Source organism: Apodemus sylvaticus, chromosome 10 (assembly GCF_947179515.1).
Source record: "Apodemus sylvaticus chromosome 10, mApoSyl1.1, whole genome shotgun sequence".
NCBI classification, from domain to species: domain Eukaryota; kingdom Metazoa; phylum Chordata; class Mammalia; order Rodentia; family Muridae; genus Apodemus; species Apodemus sylvaticus.
The window spans coordinates 32,919,425-32,937,854 of record NC_067481.1 but is presented as its reverse complement, the minus strand read 5'-3'; the positions used below and the strand labels follow the sequence as shown (position 1 = coordinate 32,937,854).

Genomic DNA, 18,430 nt, shown 5'->3' with positions numbered 1-18,430 from the left:
TTTCCAGATTTCTAGCTTTCATGAGCTGTCAGCCATGCTGACATTGGCATTTTGGTGATGCAATATCTTTGAGTCATTTCTGCTCCTGTAAATTACCCCTCAGCCATATTCCTATAAGTAACCCCAGTCAAACTCATGGTTCACCAAGTTGCACTTCGGTGTTGTTTATACTTTGGTCTGTTGTAGGTTCTCTATCTTTGCGAGTAAATGCTTGGTCGTGTCTCATCAGAAACAGTGTCACACAACAAACATCATGTTTTCTTATACACGTCACCAGAATGCCATGGCATTACGTTCTCTGGTATTGCTGATATACTTACAAGGTGGGAATTTCTGTATCTTCTGATGCTAGTAAATCTATCTGTGGCTGAAGACTGGGATACAAATTGTTTGTTCTAACAGGACTCGGAGAGCTGACACCTAGAATATAAAATGCATTAGTTTGATTTTTTTTTAAGGCAACTTTTATCATGTTCATGTTTACCATCATTATTACACTCAATTTCCCACAGTTTAAAAAAAAAGGTTAATTTAGATACTTCTGTCTCCATAAAATCATAGGGTTTCTTCTAAGAGAGACTAAACACCATCATTTATAGGGGATAGAAAATGAGACAAGGGCAGACAGTCCCAGCCACATAAAGAGGCCATCATAAATGGAAAATATTATGTATGGGGTATTCCAAAATCTCAAGCTCATTCAAAATGGAAAGAGCTACATGTCTTCTAACCTAGCACAAAAGTGACCAGCTACAATATCTACAGAGCTTTACCTCTAAACTCCTAAATTCCCATCATATTAAGACACTGAAAGGCAATAAGTTGCTCAAAATCCAAAACAAAAACCCATGAAAACTCTCCAACACAAGTAGTTCCACAAATCTCACTGGCTTACACAAACGAGCCTCCAAAATTTCAGAAATGAAGAAGGCTGCAAGGAAACCGCAAATTCAATACTGAATACCCTAGCTGTGGAAACACCAAAATGTAAGAGAAAAACAAATTATGGTTTGGCTGAACTCAAACTGTAGATATTTTTTTCATTATGCTTATTTTGTAGCATAAGAACATTTGTTGGAAATAAGGGTAGAAGATACCAAGAGCTAGGTAAGGTAGGCTACGCCAGGCCTGCAGTGCATTCTGCAAATACCATTTCATTTCAAACCATTGCTTCTCTTCAGCAAACAGGAAAGGCTCAAGGGTTACAGGCGGACCTGGACCACCAGCTAGCTTTCCTCACTACCTTCACATTTAACTACCATCCATCCACTCTTACCTCAAATCCCTGCATTCCCCTGTTTGCATCAATTAGACCCTTATTTGATACCGTGGTCCAGCAGAGAACTCTAACAATAACAATCTATGTTCAAAAGAGATTTACCAATCAGCTTGCAGGGGAATAAAACTTCTTACAAGTCAGGTAAAGTCCACTGAGGTCAGTGGGATGAGTTCCAAAACCCTTCCGGACACACCCCACTCGTCTGCTGGATCTAGCCCAACCATGTTGCCCGGAAGTGATTCCATCTCCTGATAATAGTTCTCTGATAGATTGACAGCTGTGTTCAACTAAGGAGACCAAGGAGAACTCTGCCCCATGCGCCTCCGCCTCCTCTGCTGGTGAGAGCAGGCCCAATGCTTATTTACTTAGGCCTGAAAGCTGAGTGTTCACGGAGTTGAGTGCTCCCTCACTGGATGTAGGCACTGGCAGGGTGGGGCTCAGGTTGAGGAGATCGCAGGAAGGAGCAGAGGGCTCGCTGGAAGTCTGAAAACAAAGCAAACAAAGCCACAATGGAGGAGAGGAAAATCATGCAGCTTCCCATGGGTCGCTCAACACAAATTCCTTTGCATAGTTTTCAAGGCAAACTTCAGCCACCAGGCCACCACAGCATAAAGTCTATCTTCCTAAGCCCACAAGTCCTTGCTTAATTAGAGTTACAACTTAAGAGTAAACCACCCCACCAAACATTGACGTTGTCAATGTGCGTTTGCTTTTAAAGAGCTGTTTTCTGGGAATCTTTGCTTCCTGAAACACAATTAGTAAGATACTCAGTCATTTACCTTAGGACGTTTCTAATCACTTACATTAGTGGCTTCCATCCGGTTCCTGTTCTGTTCCAGAAGTCTTTGTTGGTTTCGAGTAAACCTGTTCAAATGAGCAAAGAGCTACATCACTTAGCAAACAAAGCCTAGCATTATTAAATACACTGAGAGCGGCTACAGAGATGCTGAGCCTCACCCTCACTCAATTCCTGGGAGATTCATTTAGTAACTCTTCCAGCCATAGTGGGGATATGGCTTAGAGCTTGAAGCTCTGCACTCAGTCCCGCATACCACAAAACAGTCACCAAACCCTTTCTTATAGTTAATAGAGCCTCAAACCTTTTAGAGAAAATTGTAAGGAAATACAAACATTGAGAAAACAGAACACTTAAAAAAATCCCATGGTATGCACTCACTAATAAGTGGATATTAACCTAGAAAACTGGAATACCCAAAACAAAATCCACACATCAAATGAGGTACAAGAAGAACGGAGGAGTGGCCCCTTGTTCTGGAAAGACTCAGTGAATCAGTATAGAACAAAATCAGAACAGGGAAGTGGGAAGGGTTGGGTGAGAAAACAGGGGGAGGGAAGAGGACTGATGGGACTTTTGGGAGTGGGGGGTCCAGAAAAGGGGAAATCATTTGAAATGTAAATAAATATATCAATAAATTAAAAAAAAACAAAAAAAAATCCCATTTTCTAGAAATTAGTCTTATGAATAATATTACAGTATGTGTAATTTCTAAGTGGATTTTATTTATTTATTCATTTATTTATCTATTTATCTATTTGTTTACTTTGAGATAGTATTTTGTATGTAGAACAAGCTAGACCTAAGATCTTTTTGCCCGAGCCTAGAATGCTAGAATTATAGGCATGGCCATGATAAATGGCTACATTTAAACTTTGTTGAAATTATACTTCATGCAATTCCATATCCCAATTCAATTGTGTTGTATTTTTATAGCTCCTTAGATCTGTAATTTTAATACCTATAATATTTTATCAAAATAATCAAGACTACCCTTGCCACGTCTTACTTTCAAAGTTTCTTACTTTGTCATTATAAATAATTTCATGAAACTAATCCAACAGTCACACAGATGGGCCTGATTAAACTAAATGGGTCACTTAACAAACAGACAAGTTATGAATTTAGGAAAGGTACTGGTGTGTATCCACACCTGTATGTTTGCGTGTGTGCACATGTGTGTGAGCATTCATGCACGTGTGTGTGTGTGCGTGTGGGAGGGTTGATAGAGCTAAGAGAGGGAGAGAGCAACAAGTTGAGGGAGAGAGTAACTGGGATGAGTTATATTCATGTATAAAACTGTCAGAGATTTAACATGTATTCAAGGGCATGAAAAGTCGCTCGGTGTTCAGCGTGCCCTAACCCTAACTCCTTAATATGAAGAGTAAGCAGAGGTAAAAGAGAAGCAGTTAGAACAGTGGAGGACTGGGGAAAACTAGTGATGCTAAAGAAGTCTACATCACTCTCTACTCCCTACACGCCTGTAGGTCTGACTTCCTGAACCTCAGTGTTCCATCTGCTAAATGGGAAGAACCTTTGAGCAATTTCTTCAGAAATGGGTCTTCAGGGGCAAAGTCAGATAGCTCCACAGAGAGATACCACAGACAGCAGATGTGAGACTGACTTGCAAATTAAAATTAGCTTCAGAAACTTATAGTACTGCCATCATGACACATTGACTCCAAATGCCCAAATCCTTCAAAAGATTTTCTGTAGTTGAACATGCTTATATTTTAGATAAGCGTTTTTCGACTTTTGGCAAACTTTTGTCTCCAAAAAATGCCTATATTATGTCTCGCAGCAGCAGAATTACAGTTAAGAAGTAGCAACAAAAATAATTTTATGGTTGAGGGTCAACACAACCTGTGGAACTGCATTAAAAGGTTATAGCATTTGGAAGGTTAAGAACCACTGCTTTATAGTCTTCCAAAATGTATGCTTTGCCAAGTGGAGCGATGGAAGTGTTTTGCAGGTAGGATGGAGGTGAATCCCTGGAGACTTGGAGACTGGACTGTTATAAGGAGAATAGTGTTCTCCTCTAATGATACAAGGTCCTACTGACTCAGCAACTACGACAGGCAAGGTGGCACCTGGGGGACTGAAGAATGCAAATGGAATGAAGTTGGCTAGCAAATCGACCTTAGCTAGGAGATTTTCTTGGCTATTAGAGACAAGCTCACTGTGGTGATAAAAACAGTACTTGAAAAGGAAGACCCGGAAGGAACAGTAAGAGTATTAAGATGAGAACTGGGTGTGAAGCTAGCATTGGAACTGAAACTGGAAGAAAGAGGCCATGGGCCAAGGAAAGTGGGCAGCCTCTGCCGCCTGCAAAGGTAAGGAGGCTCCTTTAGAGCCTCCAAAAGGAAATCCTCCTGCATCTGCAATCCAGCTCAGAGATACTCACTTGCATCTCCTAACCTGGAGGACTTAATTTAGGATCTAATAAGTAATATAATAATAATAATAATAATAATAATAATAATGATGATAAATCTGTGTTGCTACAAACCATAGTGGTTATGGCAGAATAGTAAACCTGACAAGCATCTTTTCTAGAAGATCCATGTCTCTATCTCAGGATTCAAGGACCGTACTCACTGTGGTCCGTGTTATTCAGAGCTCAGTCAGAACAAACAATCCAAGTTCTTGATCTAGACCAAATAAACAAAAGCTCCCCCTTAGAGGAGGCACTTAACCAATGGTCTTACGGTTGGCAACAGAATCCTCCCAAATGAGTACCAGACAGCAGCAGTAATACTGAAAACCATGTGGTTGCCCTTGGATGTTTCTCTGCTTACAGAGATTTACGTCATAGGAAAGGGCAAGCCTTGTGAGTTTGTCCAGTGAACAGTGAGTGACTGGGCTCACAGTCAAAAGGCTGCCGTCCCTATAAGGCTATGAACATGAGGCTGTGAAGGAGAAAGGAACCAACATAGTTCCTTAGAGGAACTCATAGCTGTTGGCTGTCTTCCTCATTCTCTTTGCTCATTATTGATGTGTATGTGTGTGTGTGTGTGTATGTGTGTGTGTATGTGTGTGTGTGTAAATGTCTGTGTGTGTTGGTGTGTGTGCTCGTGTATATGTGCATGTGTGCATGCGTATACGTGTGAAAATCTTTGTGATTTTTAAAATCTTAATGAGGCATTAATGAAAGTATCAGTGTCTAATTCAGTGAGTCACTTGCCTCCAAGGGACAAGGTCACGAGTTTAATCCCAGTGTGACACAAAAAAATGTAACGGGTGTCAATATGCTACGGTCAGCTGTTTTTAATATACATTATCTCACTTACTCCTGGGGGGAAAATCAACACCTCCAAAGCTAGAACTCTTCTTTTAAAGGGGAGGCTCAGAATGTTGGGCAAGTAGTCTGTATCATCTCTCATCATCTAGATTTGAACTTAAGCCTACTGACCTCTTTCATATGCCAGACTCACCTCGTTCTTCATTCATTGGTTAGAAATGTAGCCACTGTACAGTTAAATAGTCCTAGTAATTCTCAATGGTAACAGTACCTTCCTAAACAAAGGAACATCTCTCATACTTGGGGAGCAGGAGCCACACAAGAGAAAACTATTCTGTACACCATGCCACCCATACGGAGAGAAAGGGGATCTAGAAAGAATGCTCTTGTGGGCTCTCTAGAAGGAATCCGATTGCATTGTGGTGGAGGGAGGGCTAGAGACCTCTGCTCACCTCTCGTATCCAAGGATGGCATTGTTCAGATCCTCATTCACCTGAATTAGCTCCACAGTCACGTCTTCATTTTCCACTACTACAAGCAGGTCCATGATCCTCTCCTGCATCTCCCGACCCGTCTTGTAAAGTTTCTGTCAGACAAAGGAGAAGTTTCTTCTTCCATGCTAGGGACAGATGCTCTTTAAAAAAACAACCTCACCAGTCTAACATTCACCAGTGGTCACTCCTGTGCTGTCGCCGAGGGACCATCAGGGTTTTCAACTGAGGGCGGCTTTTCCTGCCCCCATCAGAGAAAGGAGAATGTTGTAATCTTTCTCTAAAAGAACAACTCGGAACCCTGAAATGCTATATGGAAATTCTAAAAGAGCAGTGTTTAATAACTGAGCTATTTGGGGGTGTGGGTTGGGGTGGGTAGGAATCACTTGTGTTCTACATTTTAGTTTTCTCATTAATAAATGAAAAGGAACCACTTGCTAACATCTACCTCCATGGCTGGCGTGAAAATCAGAGGAGATATATGAGACCTGGAGCTCTGTAACTACAAAGCATAAACATAAAATGCGGCTGTCGTTATTAGTGAGGGCAGAAGTAGTTAAGGAGTGTTTACAGCATGGGGGCATAATTTTACTTCCTGTTACATGTGTTTCAGCCTTTAAAGTTTATAGCAACATCACATTCAATAGACACTGCAGCAGGCTTTAAAAACTCATCGTGGATAATGACCTTATTTGGACTAACTTAAAATCCACTGCCTTGAGCCAAGACATTACGCCACAGCTGGCTTCTTCTCAGAAGCATCACAGGCATCCACAGAACGTTTAACGGGTTCAGCAACCTCGAGCCTCAGTCTGCGCATCTACATTTTTTTTTAAAACAAGGGAGCCAAAGTGTTTCTGAAGTATCCTGGCATTTGAAAGCTGCTGCCCTGCAACCAACATCTTTCTAGCAAACTTCCAATAAACCCAAGGTGCCCAGGCTGTATTAGCATCCTTCCATTGAATCCTGGCTACATTCTCCAGTGCCCACCAGTGGTGGGCAAAAACCCCAACCCAAAACCAAACAAAACCAAAACCAAAAAAACCAGGGATGTCTCTGTTCTCACAGGGAGAGCACGAAAACTTGCTTACACATCACACAAGTACACAATCTGACTTCTCTAGGAAGGCGCACTGAAAAAAAAACGTACGCTTCATTAAACCATTTAGAATCTCAAACAGCCCATTATGAGACTCCTGACAGGAAATCCAGAAATAAATAAATTAAGCCATTACCAACTGGCAATTAGACATAGAAGTCACCACCTCTTCAAACCAAACCAAACCAAACCAAACCAAACCAAACCAAAAAACATAAAAATACCTAGAGGACAAAATTAAATAAAAAGGAAGGAAGAATGGCTGGGTGTGGGGGTCAGGGGTGGGGTGACAGGTAAGTGGGTGACAGGTAGGTGGTAAATGAGCCATTATGCCCAGTGTCAAACCTAATAAACTGTCTACAGGGTCAAAGTTTTGTTTGTTTATTTGTTTGTTTCCTGAGATCTTAGATATTTTCTGCTTTTAGGGTCATCTAGTCTTGGGTAACTATCCAACACTGCAACATGAGAAGGAGCCAGGGAAGGAAGGCCCAAGTGGGTGCAGCAGGTGATAGGCTATAGGCAAAGAGATAAGACTGCACTCAGTAGACCAAACGTGGCTCCAACACAGTCATAGGAAATGCTGTCTTTGAAGCACCTAGGTGCCTAGCATACAACAGGGTGTCAATAAATGCATTCCCACTGCCTGAGGAAGGGTCCCTAGAAAATTTCTCGAAGTAATTAATATAATCTATAACACTTGTACCATTTTCAGGACCCAATATCACCTAAAGAAAGGACCTATAGGATCTGATGGACCCTCCCTCCCCCAAACAGCAACGAATGAAAGGTTTTCTTTCTTGCTTTGTTTCTGATGGGATGGAAAATTTTCTTCTTGTTTCTCACGGGGAGACTTGCTGGGACAAGGTCAAAGTCAAGGAACACAATGGCGTTCGGTGCCCAGGACAAAAATGTAGAAATTAATTGAAATGAATTTGCAGCCAGCATCAATAGCCCCAGCCATGTGAAGACCCTCCCTTTGCCCTTTGGAGAGACAGATGGCGAGAAGACATGAAAGAAACAGCCCATCTCAGCAGGCTTACAAAGCAGAATGGGAAAAAACTCTTCAAAAGCCAGCTCACTCTGATCTCGCCAATTGATGTCTGTCTCAGAGGAGGGCCACGGCACCTGCAAACAGCGTAGATCAAGCATTGCAGGGGACAAAAAAGAAACAGGGCCAAAGTACTCCATGAAGCCCTTGTGTGGCTACGGATGCAGGGAGTAGAAAGCGAGGGACTCTGGTTAGTATATGTGTCTATCACAGAACCCCGAACTGTCTCTCTTGCAAAGGCAAAAACAGGCTTCTAAGCTATGGTGCATTCAATAATTCCAAAGGCTCTGAAGCACAAGAGGCCCATTAAGAGCTTCCTTTCCCCACAATGGTCTCCTCTGCTTCTGTAGAACACTCAGGGATTAAGAAATGATGTTCCTTTACGTTTTCCGCACCAACTGTAGTCACCCTCCCCGCCACATTCACCAATCCTAAAACACAAACCAAAAATACACAACAGCAGCAAAAACAGAAAGAAAGGAAAGATGTCCAAGCGGCCCCTTTGAAAAAGTAAGAACAGGAATAGTCTGTGTTTGTGAAATAGTATCTGTCTCTGGAAATAATATCTGTATGGCAATGCCCCTATTATCTGCCCACAGCACATTTCCTCTCTTGCAGAACTCTCCACCCAGCCTTCGAGAGACACACAGCACGGCTCTGTCTACTCAAAGGAAAAACTCTCTCATTCCAAAGCTGAGCCTTTCGCCAACACAACCCTCACAAGCCCATGAACTTATTACAAAACTTTTAATTTCCCCAATCTGTTGCCTCAACCATCTCTTTTTCCAGTGCACTGAATGGTCTTCCATAACTCCTGTTCTGTCTGCTTTTGTCCACCGGTATTAATTCTCTGACAGAGCACTAATATTTACAACTCAACGGATAAGTAACTGACTCCTCTAGGACTAAAAGCACAGTGCTGTCAACAACCATTTGAAGTGCAGTTGTTAGGCAGCTAGTGAAACATTAGCTGGCTTGAAGGTCATTGAGAATGGCCAGCCCCCTCCATCAGCTTAGGACCCCCACATCCTGTGTTCTTGCTAACGCTAATTCTGAGGATGGGGGTTGGGAGCATGTATCACAACTGCTCCTCTGTCGAACTTGAAGTACTGGTAGTTAATTATAAGAAACACCGCCTAAATGATTTACTTGAGGGTTGATAAAGATAGAAGAATTTCCTTTGCCTGGGCAAAGCCAGAACCTCCTGGGCAAGGAGAAAATCCTGTTACACAACTTAGGAGAACAGCCTGAAACCAGACCATGAAGAGAAACGTGATATTCCTGAACATGTTAAGACCATTCAGGGAATAACTACCCACTTAATGACACACATACTTTAGATTTAACGCTCCGGGGTAAGACTGCCCTTTCTAACTCTGAAAGCTTTTTCTTCTCCCTCTTTCCCATTCCAAACATCTGCCAGAATCCTGAGCCTGCGCGTCCTGATTACTCCCCACGAAGCCCCTCTAGCCCCACCTCCCAAGCAGCTGCTCAGAGTTCCATGGCTAAGCCGGCTGACTTTCCTGACTTTCTTGGCTCCATCTCCCTCAGTACAGCAGCTGCCAGCTTGTTAGCCTCGCTGTTGGCGTTTTCAAACTTCTGGGTTACCTTTGAAACTCTTTTTTTCTACAAGACCAAGAACTTGCAAAAGGGACAACATGTTTCTCAGTGACGCTGTAATGACTTCAAAAGCAGAGGCCTCAGTTGCTACCTTCCGGTTCTTCCCAAACAAGCCACAGAACTATTCAGGCCCGTGTAGAGCCAGCCAGTCCTGGCTTCCAAACTAGAAGTGAATTGGTCCCAATAGACATTTGCTTGGGAGAGCAGGTTACTTAGCCAAGGCTACATCGTGTGCTATCCTGTGCACAGATTGGCCCCTTTTGAACTATGCCACCTCATCTCTAAAGGGAAGGGGACAGACTCCAAGATACAACAGAAAAGTCTGTTCTGCTCCATTTCTTAGAAATGATATAAACTATGAGAATGGCCAAAGGACAAGTGTTTTTCCTTCCTTTTCTTTGCCACCCCCCCCCCTTTTTTTTACTTTCAGGGTCCCCCCTCCAACTGATTTATAGATTATCTTCTGAAGATCAAATTTCAGTTTCTCAAGATCTTACATTTCTCCAGTAGGCTAACTCAAAGCTTTCCCTATTTATACTTTCAAAATCCAAGTTCCCGTTATCCTTCTCCTCTGTCCTAGAGAGGCTGGGCAAAGCAAAAAAAAAAAAGAAAGTCCATTAGGTATGCCATATCCCTGTGGCTCAACTCAAAAAGCATAGGCTGGAAGGCCAGACTGGCCGGCACCACAAGATCTTGTCTTAAACATGGAAAAGGGAAGAAAAGAAGACGCGGGCAGGGGACACTCAGAAGGGGAAAGTACCAAGAAGAAAACCAGCTGTTCAGAGTCAGGGCAAAGTGCCCAAAGTCTAGCTTACAATGGCAAGGAAGCAATTCCAGGAAAGCTACACTGTGAGTCTTTATTCCTGTGCCCACATCAGACTCTTAAATCAGACTGACTGCAGCCTCTCAAGTCTCCCCCTCTATCCAGGCAAAAGGAATCCGGTCTCCACCCTGAAAGGTTCTAAGTCCACAGTCACACAGCTGTAAGGAAAAGAGAGGCGGCAATCTCCCTCTGAGTCCCAGGAAGTACAGGAGCCCTTTGAGTCAGCTAAGGGCTTGGCATGGGCTGGAGGAACCAGGGAGAACTTCCACAGAAATACATTTCAAACAGAAGGACACAGAGAACCGGTTGCATACGAATGGAGTCTCTGGTAAAGGGTGAGCAGAAGCACAAGAAACAAGAAGCCATGGAGCTAGCAAAAAGTCCCTGGTTAGGTAAATGTGCAGAAAAGTCCCAACCAGTTTTGAATGGAGACTTCTCCTATTTGCTAATAACTGCCTTCCATCTGTTCTTCCAGATCCAGTGACCACACACTTACCATCCTCATCGGTTCTGGTGGCTATAGCAGAAGGACCTCACTGGCCACTGGTTTCTAACAGGATCAACTAGCAGGGCTTGCTGGCAGGTTATAGGAGGGAGGGGTAGGACCAGATTCTGGATAGTCACTGTGCGCACTTCTACCAGTACTGCGATGTGCTCAGCACACCCTCTGCACCGAATCCCTTCCTGTCCATAAACCCAACTTGATGCTTGTCTTCTCATGCTGAGCCTCCTGCAGTTCTATGAGAAGGTGGCCAATCGGGAAGTAGCGCTTATCTCTCCACACCCAGGGTTGATCTCTCTCAACACCCAGGGTTGATCTGCTACCGGTCCCCACAGTTCAGACAGGTACACGAAAATTAGAAAGAGTGAAATCTAAGAATCTAAAGAATCACTCTTTTTATCCCAAGTCAACCTTTGTTGGTCATAGTAATAACTATTTATCTTTAAAGCAAGGCTTCCAGTCACTGCTCTCCACAGAAGAACGCTCCCAGCTCATTGTCTTGGCCATAGCAGTCGATTAGAATAAAGAAAGTTAAATAGGATTAAAAAATATTTGGCCAAGGAAATGAAGAACAGCTTTGTTCATGCCAGATCTTTATGTATTGCTTACAAAAAGCACAAAAAGAAAATTAAAGTTAAATATTGTATAGTCTTTGTAAGCAATCTGATCTGTGTCAGAGCTGGCCATGGGCTGGGCTCTAATATATTGACTCATTACCCAGGTGTCCTTACTGTGATGGGCTAGTCTAATGTTGATTCATTGCACAAGTGTCCTTACTGTGCTGAGTAATTCACAGCCCTGAGCTCTGGCACCAGAACAGTAACCAGCAAATGACCATCATACTTGAAACACACTCCACGTCTGCACCCACACGCCAAGACCAAAAGACACCGTTCTTAATGGAATAACATAGAAAACTCAGTTCACATACTTAAATGTACTTAAATGGAATGTTTCCACATACATTTTTATTGAAGGATTGTCTGCTATGGATGGGTAAGAAAAACGGAAGGAAAGCCATAAATCACTTCATTTTAGGGCTTAGAACAGGTTTGGGAAGATTATGTGAAACTAGACATATTGCTGCAGCAAATTTTAAAACTGTTACCTACCACATGCCTTTTCATTTTGGTATTCGTTTTTAAATTTTAATTTAACATACTTGTTAGCAACACAAGCTACAATTTTTATATCTCAAAATGGGTCAATTGTATTTTATTAAGGATTATGACATATGAACTCCAATGATTGATTTTTCTTTTATTCTCCTATACTAATAGGAGGCCATTAATATTACTTTTGTTTATTAAGTATGACAAAAACTCTTCATTTTAGACAACTAGCAAAAGTCCAATGAATGGGGAGGACCCCAGGAATGCTGAGCAAAATGATACAATGTTAAGTAAAATATTCTAAATTAAATATACCTACACTGTTGATCGAAATTAATGTGCTGAGTCAGGTGTAGTAGTTACTCCTTTAACCCTAGCATTTAGAAGACTGAAGCAGGAGAATTATCATGAGTTTGACAGGCTGAGTTTCACAGCAAATGCAGGAATAACTTGGATTATAAAGCAGGATGCTGTTTTTTTTCTTTTTTTTGATTTGTTTGTTTTAATTATTTTTGTTCCAAGTTATATTACTCTTATGTTTTATACTATACTTTCGCAAGCAGAGATTCTTTGGTCAAATAAGTTTGTAAATGTTAGAATTAGCAGTCTTTTAAAAACATCTATCGGAGCTGGAGAGATGGCTCAGTAGTTAAAAGCACTGGCTGCTATTCAAAAGGTCCAGAGTTTAATTCCCTGCAACTATATGTGGCTCACAACCATCTGTGATGGGATCTGATGCCCTCTTCTGGTGTGTATGAAGACAGCTACAGTGTACTCATATATATATATAAAATAAATAATTTCAAAAATATCATATATGTTATAATATATAACTTCACAATTCCTTAAAAGGAGAAATACAGTAGGCTTAGGGCTGGGGAGATACAAGGAACAAGGAAAAGAAGGCAGAAACTGCATGAGGTAGGTGGACTGTGAGCCTTCTGGAGTAGGAGTGGCCCAGGCAGAACATGGCAAGTGATATCTCAGGGTTATTGACAGGAAAGCAGACAAAACAGCATAGAGGGCTGATGTCTGCCCAGCTCTAGTGCTTTCACGCTTATTATAAATATAAAGGTTTTATGTCTTATTTTGAAGTGTAATTGATCAAAGATGGAGTAGAAATTAATATTCATCTCAACAGTAACAGAAGAATATGCAAAGAAGACTCCATACACTAGATTTAAAAAAGCACCTTCAAACACGATCACTGTCCTTAGATACAGAGGCAAAACCAACCACAACAAATAGTTGCTACTGCTCTACAAATCCAGAGTTTTAAGCAAAGAGGTCATAATTAAAATAATGAATTTACCGGGAAGGCAAGCTAAGGAAACTGACACTTAAGATTTTAAGGAACAATACACCAAATACAGATATTTTTCCCCCAAGAACTACAGCTCAAACAAATGAAGAAAAGATGAAAAGAAAAGAGATAAGAAACTCCAACTGGAAATCTCAGTGTCTAAAAATCTGTGTAAGACTAGAAAGGATGGAAGGTAGATGCAACATCTGAGGTAAGAACTAAGTATTTCCTAAAATAGAAAACGTAAGAGTGGTAAGGACCATTGAGACCACAAAGCAGGATAATAAGGGAAGTATTTATGTTTGTACATACACAAACATCTCACAGCAGAACAGCAAAATGCTAAAAATACTAACAGGAAGAGCAACCACAAAATGGAACCAATGGGAGAAATCAGAGCTTGAGGACTGTTCTCATGGGCATCCGAGGATGCAGGAGAATAATGGGACATCTTCTTCCAAAGACTTGGGAAAAATGATGTTAAGCCTAGAGTCTATCCTGGCATTTACCGTGGAACCACAACAAAATGTTCTGGAACCCGCAGGTGCCCAAAAGTTTACTCCTAGTCGGAGGGTATGCTTCAGCCACTGGGAAGAAGAGTAAGTAGGAGACAGGTGATACCACAGTGGGAAATGAGGAGTGGGCCTCCGAGAAGAACGAACACATGAGGGGGTCCTTAACTTTCCGGAAAGACTTGGAACTGATTTTTTTCCTAACTGCCTCTTAGACCAATAAGAACTAAATGGAAATACCCATCTGATTGTTTCATTTGGTTAGATAGAGTCTTGCCATGTTGCTAAGGCAGTATTGAACTCCTGGACTCAAGAGATCTTCCTGCCTCAGCCTCCCAACTGCTAGTATTACAGTGAACCATTGTGCCTCAGTGTAATTAATAAATACTAAAATTTAAAACTGATCATTAAAAACCAGTAGGGGGGAGATGAACATAGGTTGGCATAGAAGCTGAAAAACGTGGGATACGTATCCAGCCACTCATCTGGGTTCAGGTACAAAACAACCAACTGTTTGTTTCTCCAGAGCCTAAGTACTCTTATGTCTACATTTTTTTTCCTTAAAATCTTGTCTTACTCACAATCATACCACAGACTGACATATTTTTATCAAGGCCTTTGTAGTACTTTGCTATGTTTCCAAGGTCCAGAACGGCACCTTCGTTTCTACACTTCACAGGTACTCCGTGTCTGATGGACAAGAAGCAATTTTATATACTTCAAATGTGAGGCTGGATTGTATATGACCGAGGCTATAAATTACAGTAAATTATTTCTTATAAAAGGGCTAGACTTGATTATGACCATTACTACTGCATCTTTGACAAGATGATTACCGTATCTTTTCATTAAGTTTAGAAATCAAAGGAAGCAGGGATGTGTATATACACCTATATTACCTTTATAATATATACATATATATTATGATATATAGTATATATAATGTATATATTATAAAATATATTACATGTGTACATATACATATTATATATATGTATGTGTATATATATATATACATATATATATATATACACACATTGGAAACATAGTAAAGTATTACAAATGCCCAGATAAAAATATGTCAGTCTGTGGCATGATTGAGTGGGTAAGACAAGATTTTAAGAAAAAAAAATGTATATATAAAGAGTATTTAGGCTCTGGAGAAACATGTATATATCATACACATTATATATTATTATATGTGTAATAATACATACACATTAACATATATTGTATACTATATATTATATATCATATAAACACATGTATATATCATACACATTATATAATATATATTATAAATATTTATACTATTAACAAGTTTTCCATGTACAAAGTTCAAAGTTCTTCAGAGAATAACTATTGAGAACTCTTTGCCCCACCCTCCCTGGGCTCATACCCGCAGGAGCTCGATGTCCTCATGGTTTTCAGAGCCAGGAGTGTTCTCCATCAATATGGCTGTCATCACTTTCACATTCATTTTCACCATATCCAGTTCACTATGCAGTTTCCCAATCTGTGGAGGGCAATGTAACCTCCAGTCATTAAGCGTGACACACAGGCAGTTGGCTATCTTGCTTCCTGCCTACAGGACACCTGCTGGAATATCAAATGCCTTCGAAAAATGTAATGTTTCCAAGCCTATTGACATTTATCTCCGGAAACATATACTTACTTTACAAATGATATCCTGTTGTTTTCTAAATAGACTTAGTGTTTCTTATAAGAAACCCACAGATATGCCTCAGGAGAGTTAAAGATGCAGAAACAAAATGACCCAGACCAACATGGGTGAAGTAGAAATGCCTAGTAGCAGAAGTTAATAGGAAACTGGAGAAAATGAGAAATGTTGTCACATACTACCCTGAGTTCCTGGCAATCAACCAAAAAAGAAGAAAGAGGCATAGCTTTAGAGTGATCGTGGCATTCAGGGTATTATAGAAAGAAAGATAAAATAGAAGCATTGTTAAATGGTTTAAATTCTAAGAGGAAGTAATTACATGGCTTTTTAATGTAAGAAACACTTAATATAACGCACTTAATTAACATAAAGTCTTCAATGATAGCCTTTTAATACAAAGATATAAATGAGCATCACTAATTATATTTATCTAGATTTCTTATAAACTGAGACTAAGGAGGAAATGCAATTCCTTTGGTACAATTTACATAGGTAATAAGACAACTTGCTACTGGGCTCTCTGAAATGAAAAGAAAACAAAACAAAATAAAACCAACCAACCAAACAAACAAACAAAAAACCAGGAGTCAGTGGGTGGACCTCAGACCTAGTCCACAGCCTCTACTGGTCAATATTCTTCTTTAAAAACATGTTTATTTGGTGTATATGTGTGTGTGTGTGTGTGTGTGTGTGTGTGAGAGAGAGAGAGAGAGAGAGAGAGAGAGAGAGAGGGTTCTCTTCCCACCATGTGGGTTCTAGGAGAGAGTGAGAGAGAGAAAGAGAGAGAGAGAGAGAGAGAGAGAGAGAGAGAGAGAGAGAGAGAGAGAGAAAGGATACCGTTTGGGATCTGGTTCTCTTCCCACCATGTGGGTTCTAGGCATTCCACTTTGGCCATTAGGCTTGATGGAAGGCTGAGCAATCTTTCTGGTCCCCAAGCACAATTTTCAAATGTGTGAGCATTCAATTCAGATGAAACTCAACGGGCTAATTCTGCATAGAGATAAAGCACAGTGCCACAGTCTCCCTAGGCGGTAGTCTGCTTAGGGAGGGAAGCAAAGTGGGTGCATAGGCATGCAGCCTAAGCCTGCCAGCCCAACATATGGAAGGCAGAGGCAGGGGGATTACCAAGAGTTATAGGGCAGTCTGGGACCCATAGTGAGTTCTAAACCAGAGAAAGCTACTCAGAAGATTCCTTGTCTCAGAAAGCAAAATAAAGACGTTAATTAATCAAGGGTTGTGTTACTTTATATTAACACTTCACAATGTCATTAAGAAAATTCAAACTGTAGATACAATGCTTAGAAAAAGGCATAAATAAATAGTGCTGTCACTGTTTTTTACCTGTTCTGGGACTAAGGAAATAGTCGGGTTCTTGGGAGCAATTATAGAAGAAAGAGCAGGCGCAGTGGGGACAGATGTCGGTCGGTTTGGTGAGATCTGGCCAGCCTATTGATATAAAACAAAGAAAGAATGTGACATGAATTAACAAAGCCACCGCAAGTCTGGCTCCCATTCCACTGACTCAAACATTCTCATAGAAAGTCCTGGGGAGTTGGAGTCAGCTCGAAGTTGGTCATTGGGAGCACACCTTCTCCAGGGAGCACACCTTCTCTAGGGAGCACACCTTCTCCAGGGAGCACACCTTCTCCAGGGAGCACACCTCTAGGGAGCACACCTTCTCCAGGGAGCACACCTTCTCCAGGTTTTGGAGGAGAGCTCTGAGTAACTGGCATGCTGTCACATGACAGGTGTTCATGAATTGGGCTAATTAATGAGAAATGACTATTCAATAAAGTCCTCTTGCTTTTCTCCAAGGCACTCTATCTCGAACTGTCATGCCATTTGAGATTACGGTTTTCCCTTTCCTGTGTTGCTAAAACACCTTTAATCCCAGCACTCTGGAGGCCAGTCTTGTCTACAGAGCAAGGCCTAGGACAGCTTGGGCTACACAGAAAAAAAAATCTGTCTCAAAACAAACAAACAAGCAAATAAAGAAAGAAAAAGGCAAATCAACTCATGTAAAGTCTTTTTAACCCCCCTCACTCCCCCAGCTTGCAAGGCTTTTCCTCCGGCAGTGAATAGCTCCCTGGGTCAGATCTTGTCTTCACCTGGACAGCCACAGCTGCAGATCATGACCATGATGGTTTAGGTCACTGCTTCTTCATATATTATCAGTGTGCATAGAAACACCAGAACCTTTCAGAAGGAAGATTCCAGCATGGTATTGCACCCTATGGTTAACAAATGACCAGATTATGCCACAAATAGCACTACGATTGGCAAAGCCTAAACCCAGATATTATTCCATGTGATATAGCCATATACTACTAAATTCTTCTTTATGCTAAGCTGATTGAACTAAGGTTATCCCTTTCAATAGGAAAAGGACCTAAGCAAATGTATGTTATTTTACACGGGTCTAAGAAAAGCCTCCTACCTCCTGCCTTGTCTCAGACTCTCCATCCGAGGGTGGGAATTGGACCCCTTTCTTCAGCAAATCGAGGTACACTTCCTTCACTTCACTTACATCTACACCTCCTAGGAAGCCCTGGGACCAAGTCTAAATTCAGGAGACATAATATTCCAAAATGAAAAAAGAAATAATTAGAACCAATATATCTTAAAACTTATGATGGAAAATAGTAATTGAAAATTATGTACTGGATTTACATACATGACTAGAATGAACGAGCTAGTCTTGAGTGTAGTAGACAAAGTGTCATTTCCAAAGGCAAGAATAATATTATAAAGTATTTTGAATCATCAGCCGCCCTCTACTTCAACATCTTGACAAACACTGGGATTGATACAATCAATCATCTACTACTGCTCTAAATCTAAAACTGAAAGATTCTAAAATCCTATTGGCAACTCTTTTGACAAACAACTCTAGAACATAGATTTCTTATCTGCAGAATGGATA

General features: G+C 41.0%; 1 protein-coding gene across 1 annotated transcript in view; it reads right to left on the bottom strand.

Moving 5' to 3' along the window:
• The window catches only part of Tom1l1 (target of myb1 like 1 membrane trafficking protein), a 42,619-nt gene that overhangs the window by 10,437 nt on the left and 13,752 nt on the right, over window positions 1–18,430 (bottom strand). The window contains exons 5-11 of the mRNA XM_052193865.1: window positions 17,945–18,067; window positions 16,849–16,953; window positions 15,226–15,342; window positions 5,769–5,902; window positions 2,083–2,143; window positions 1,645–1,762; window positions 321–420 (exon numbers count right to left, since the gene is read on the bottom strand). Of these exons, the coding sequence (XP_052049825.1) occupies window positions 321–420; window positions 1,645–1,762; window positions 2,083–2,143; window positions 5,769–5,902; window positions 15,226–15,342; window positions 16,849–16,953; window positions 17,945–18,067 (758 nt within the window). The remainder of the gene's footprint in view (window positions 1–320; window positions 421–1,644; window positions 1,763–2,082; window positions 2,144–5,768; window positions 5,903–15,225; window positions 15,343–16,848; window positions 16,954–17,944; window positions 18,068–18,430) is intronic.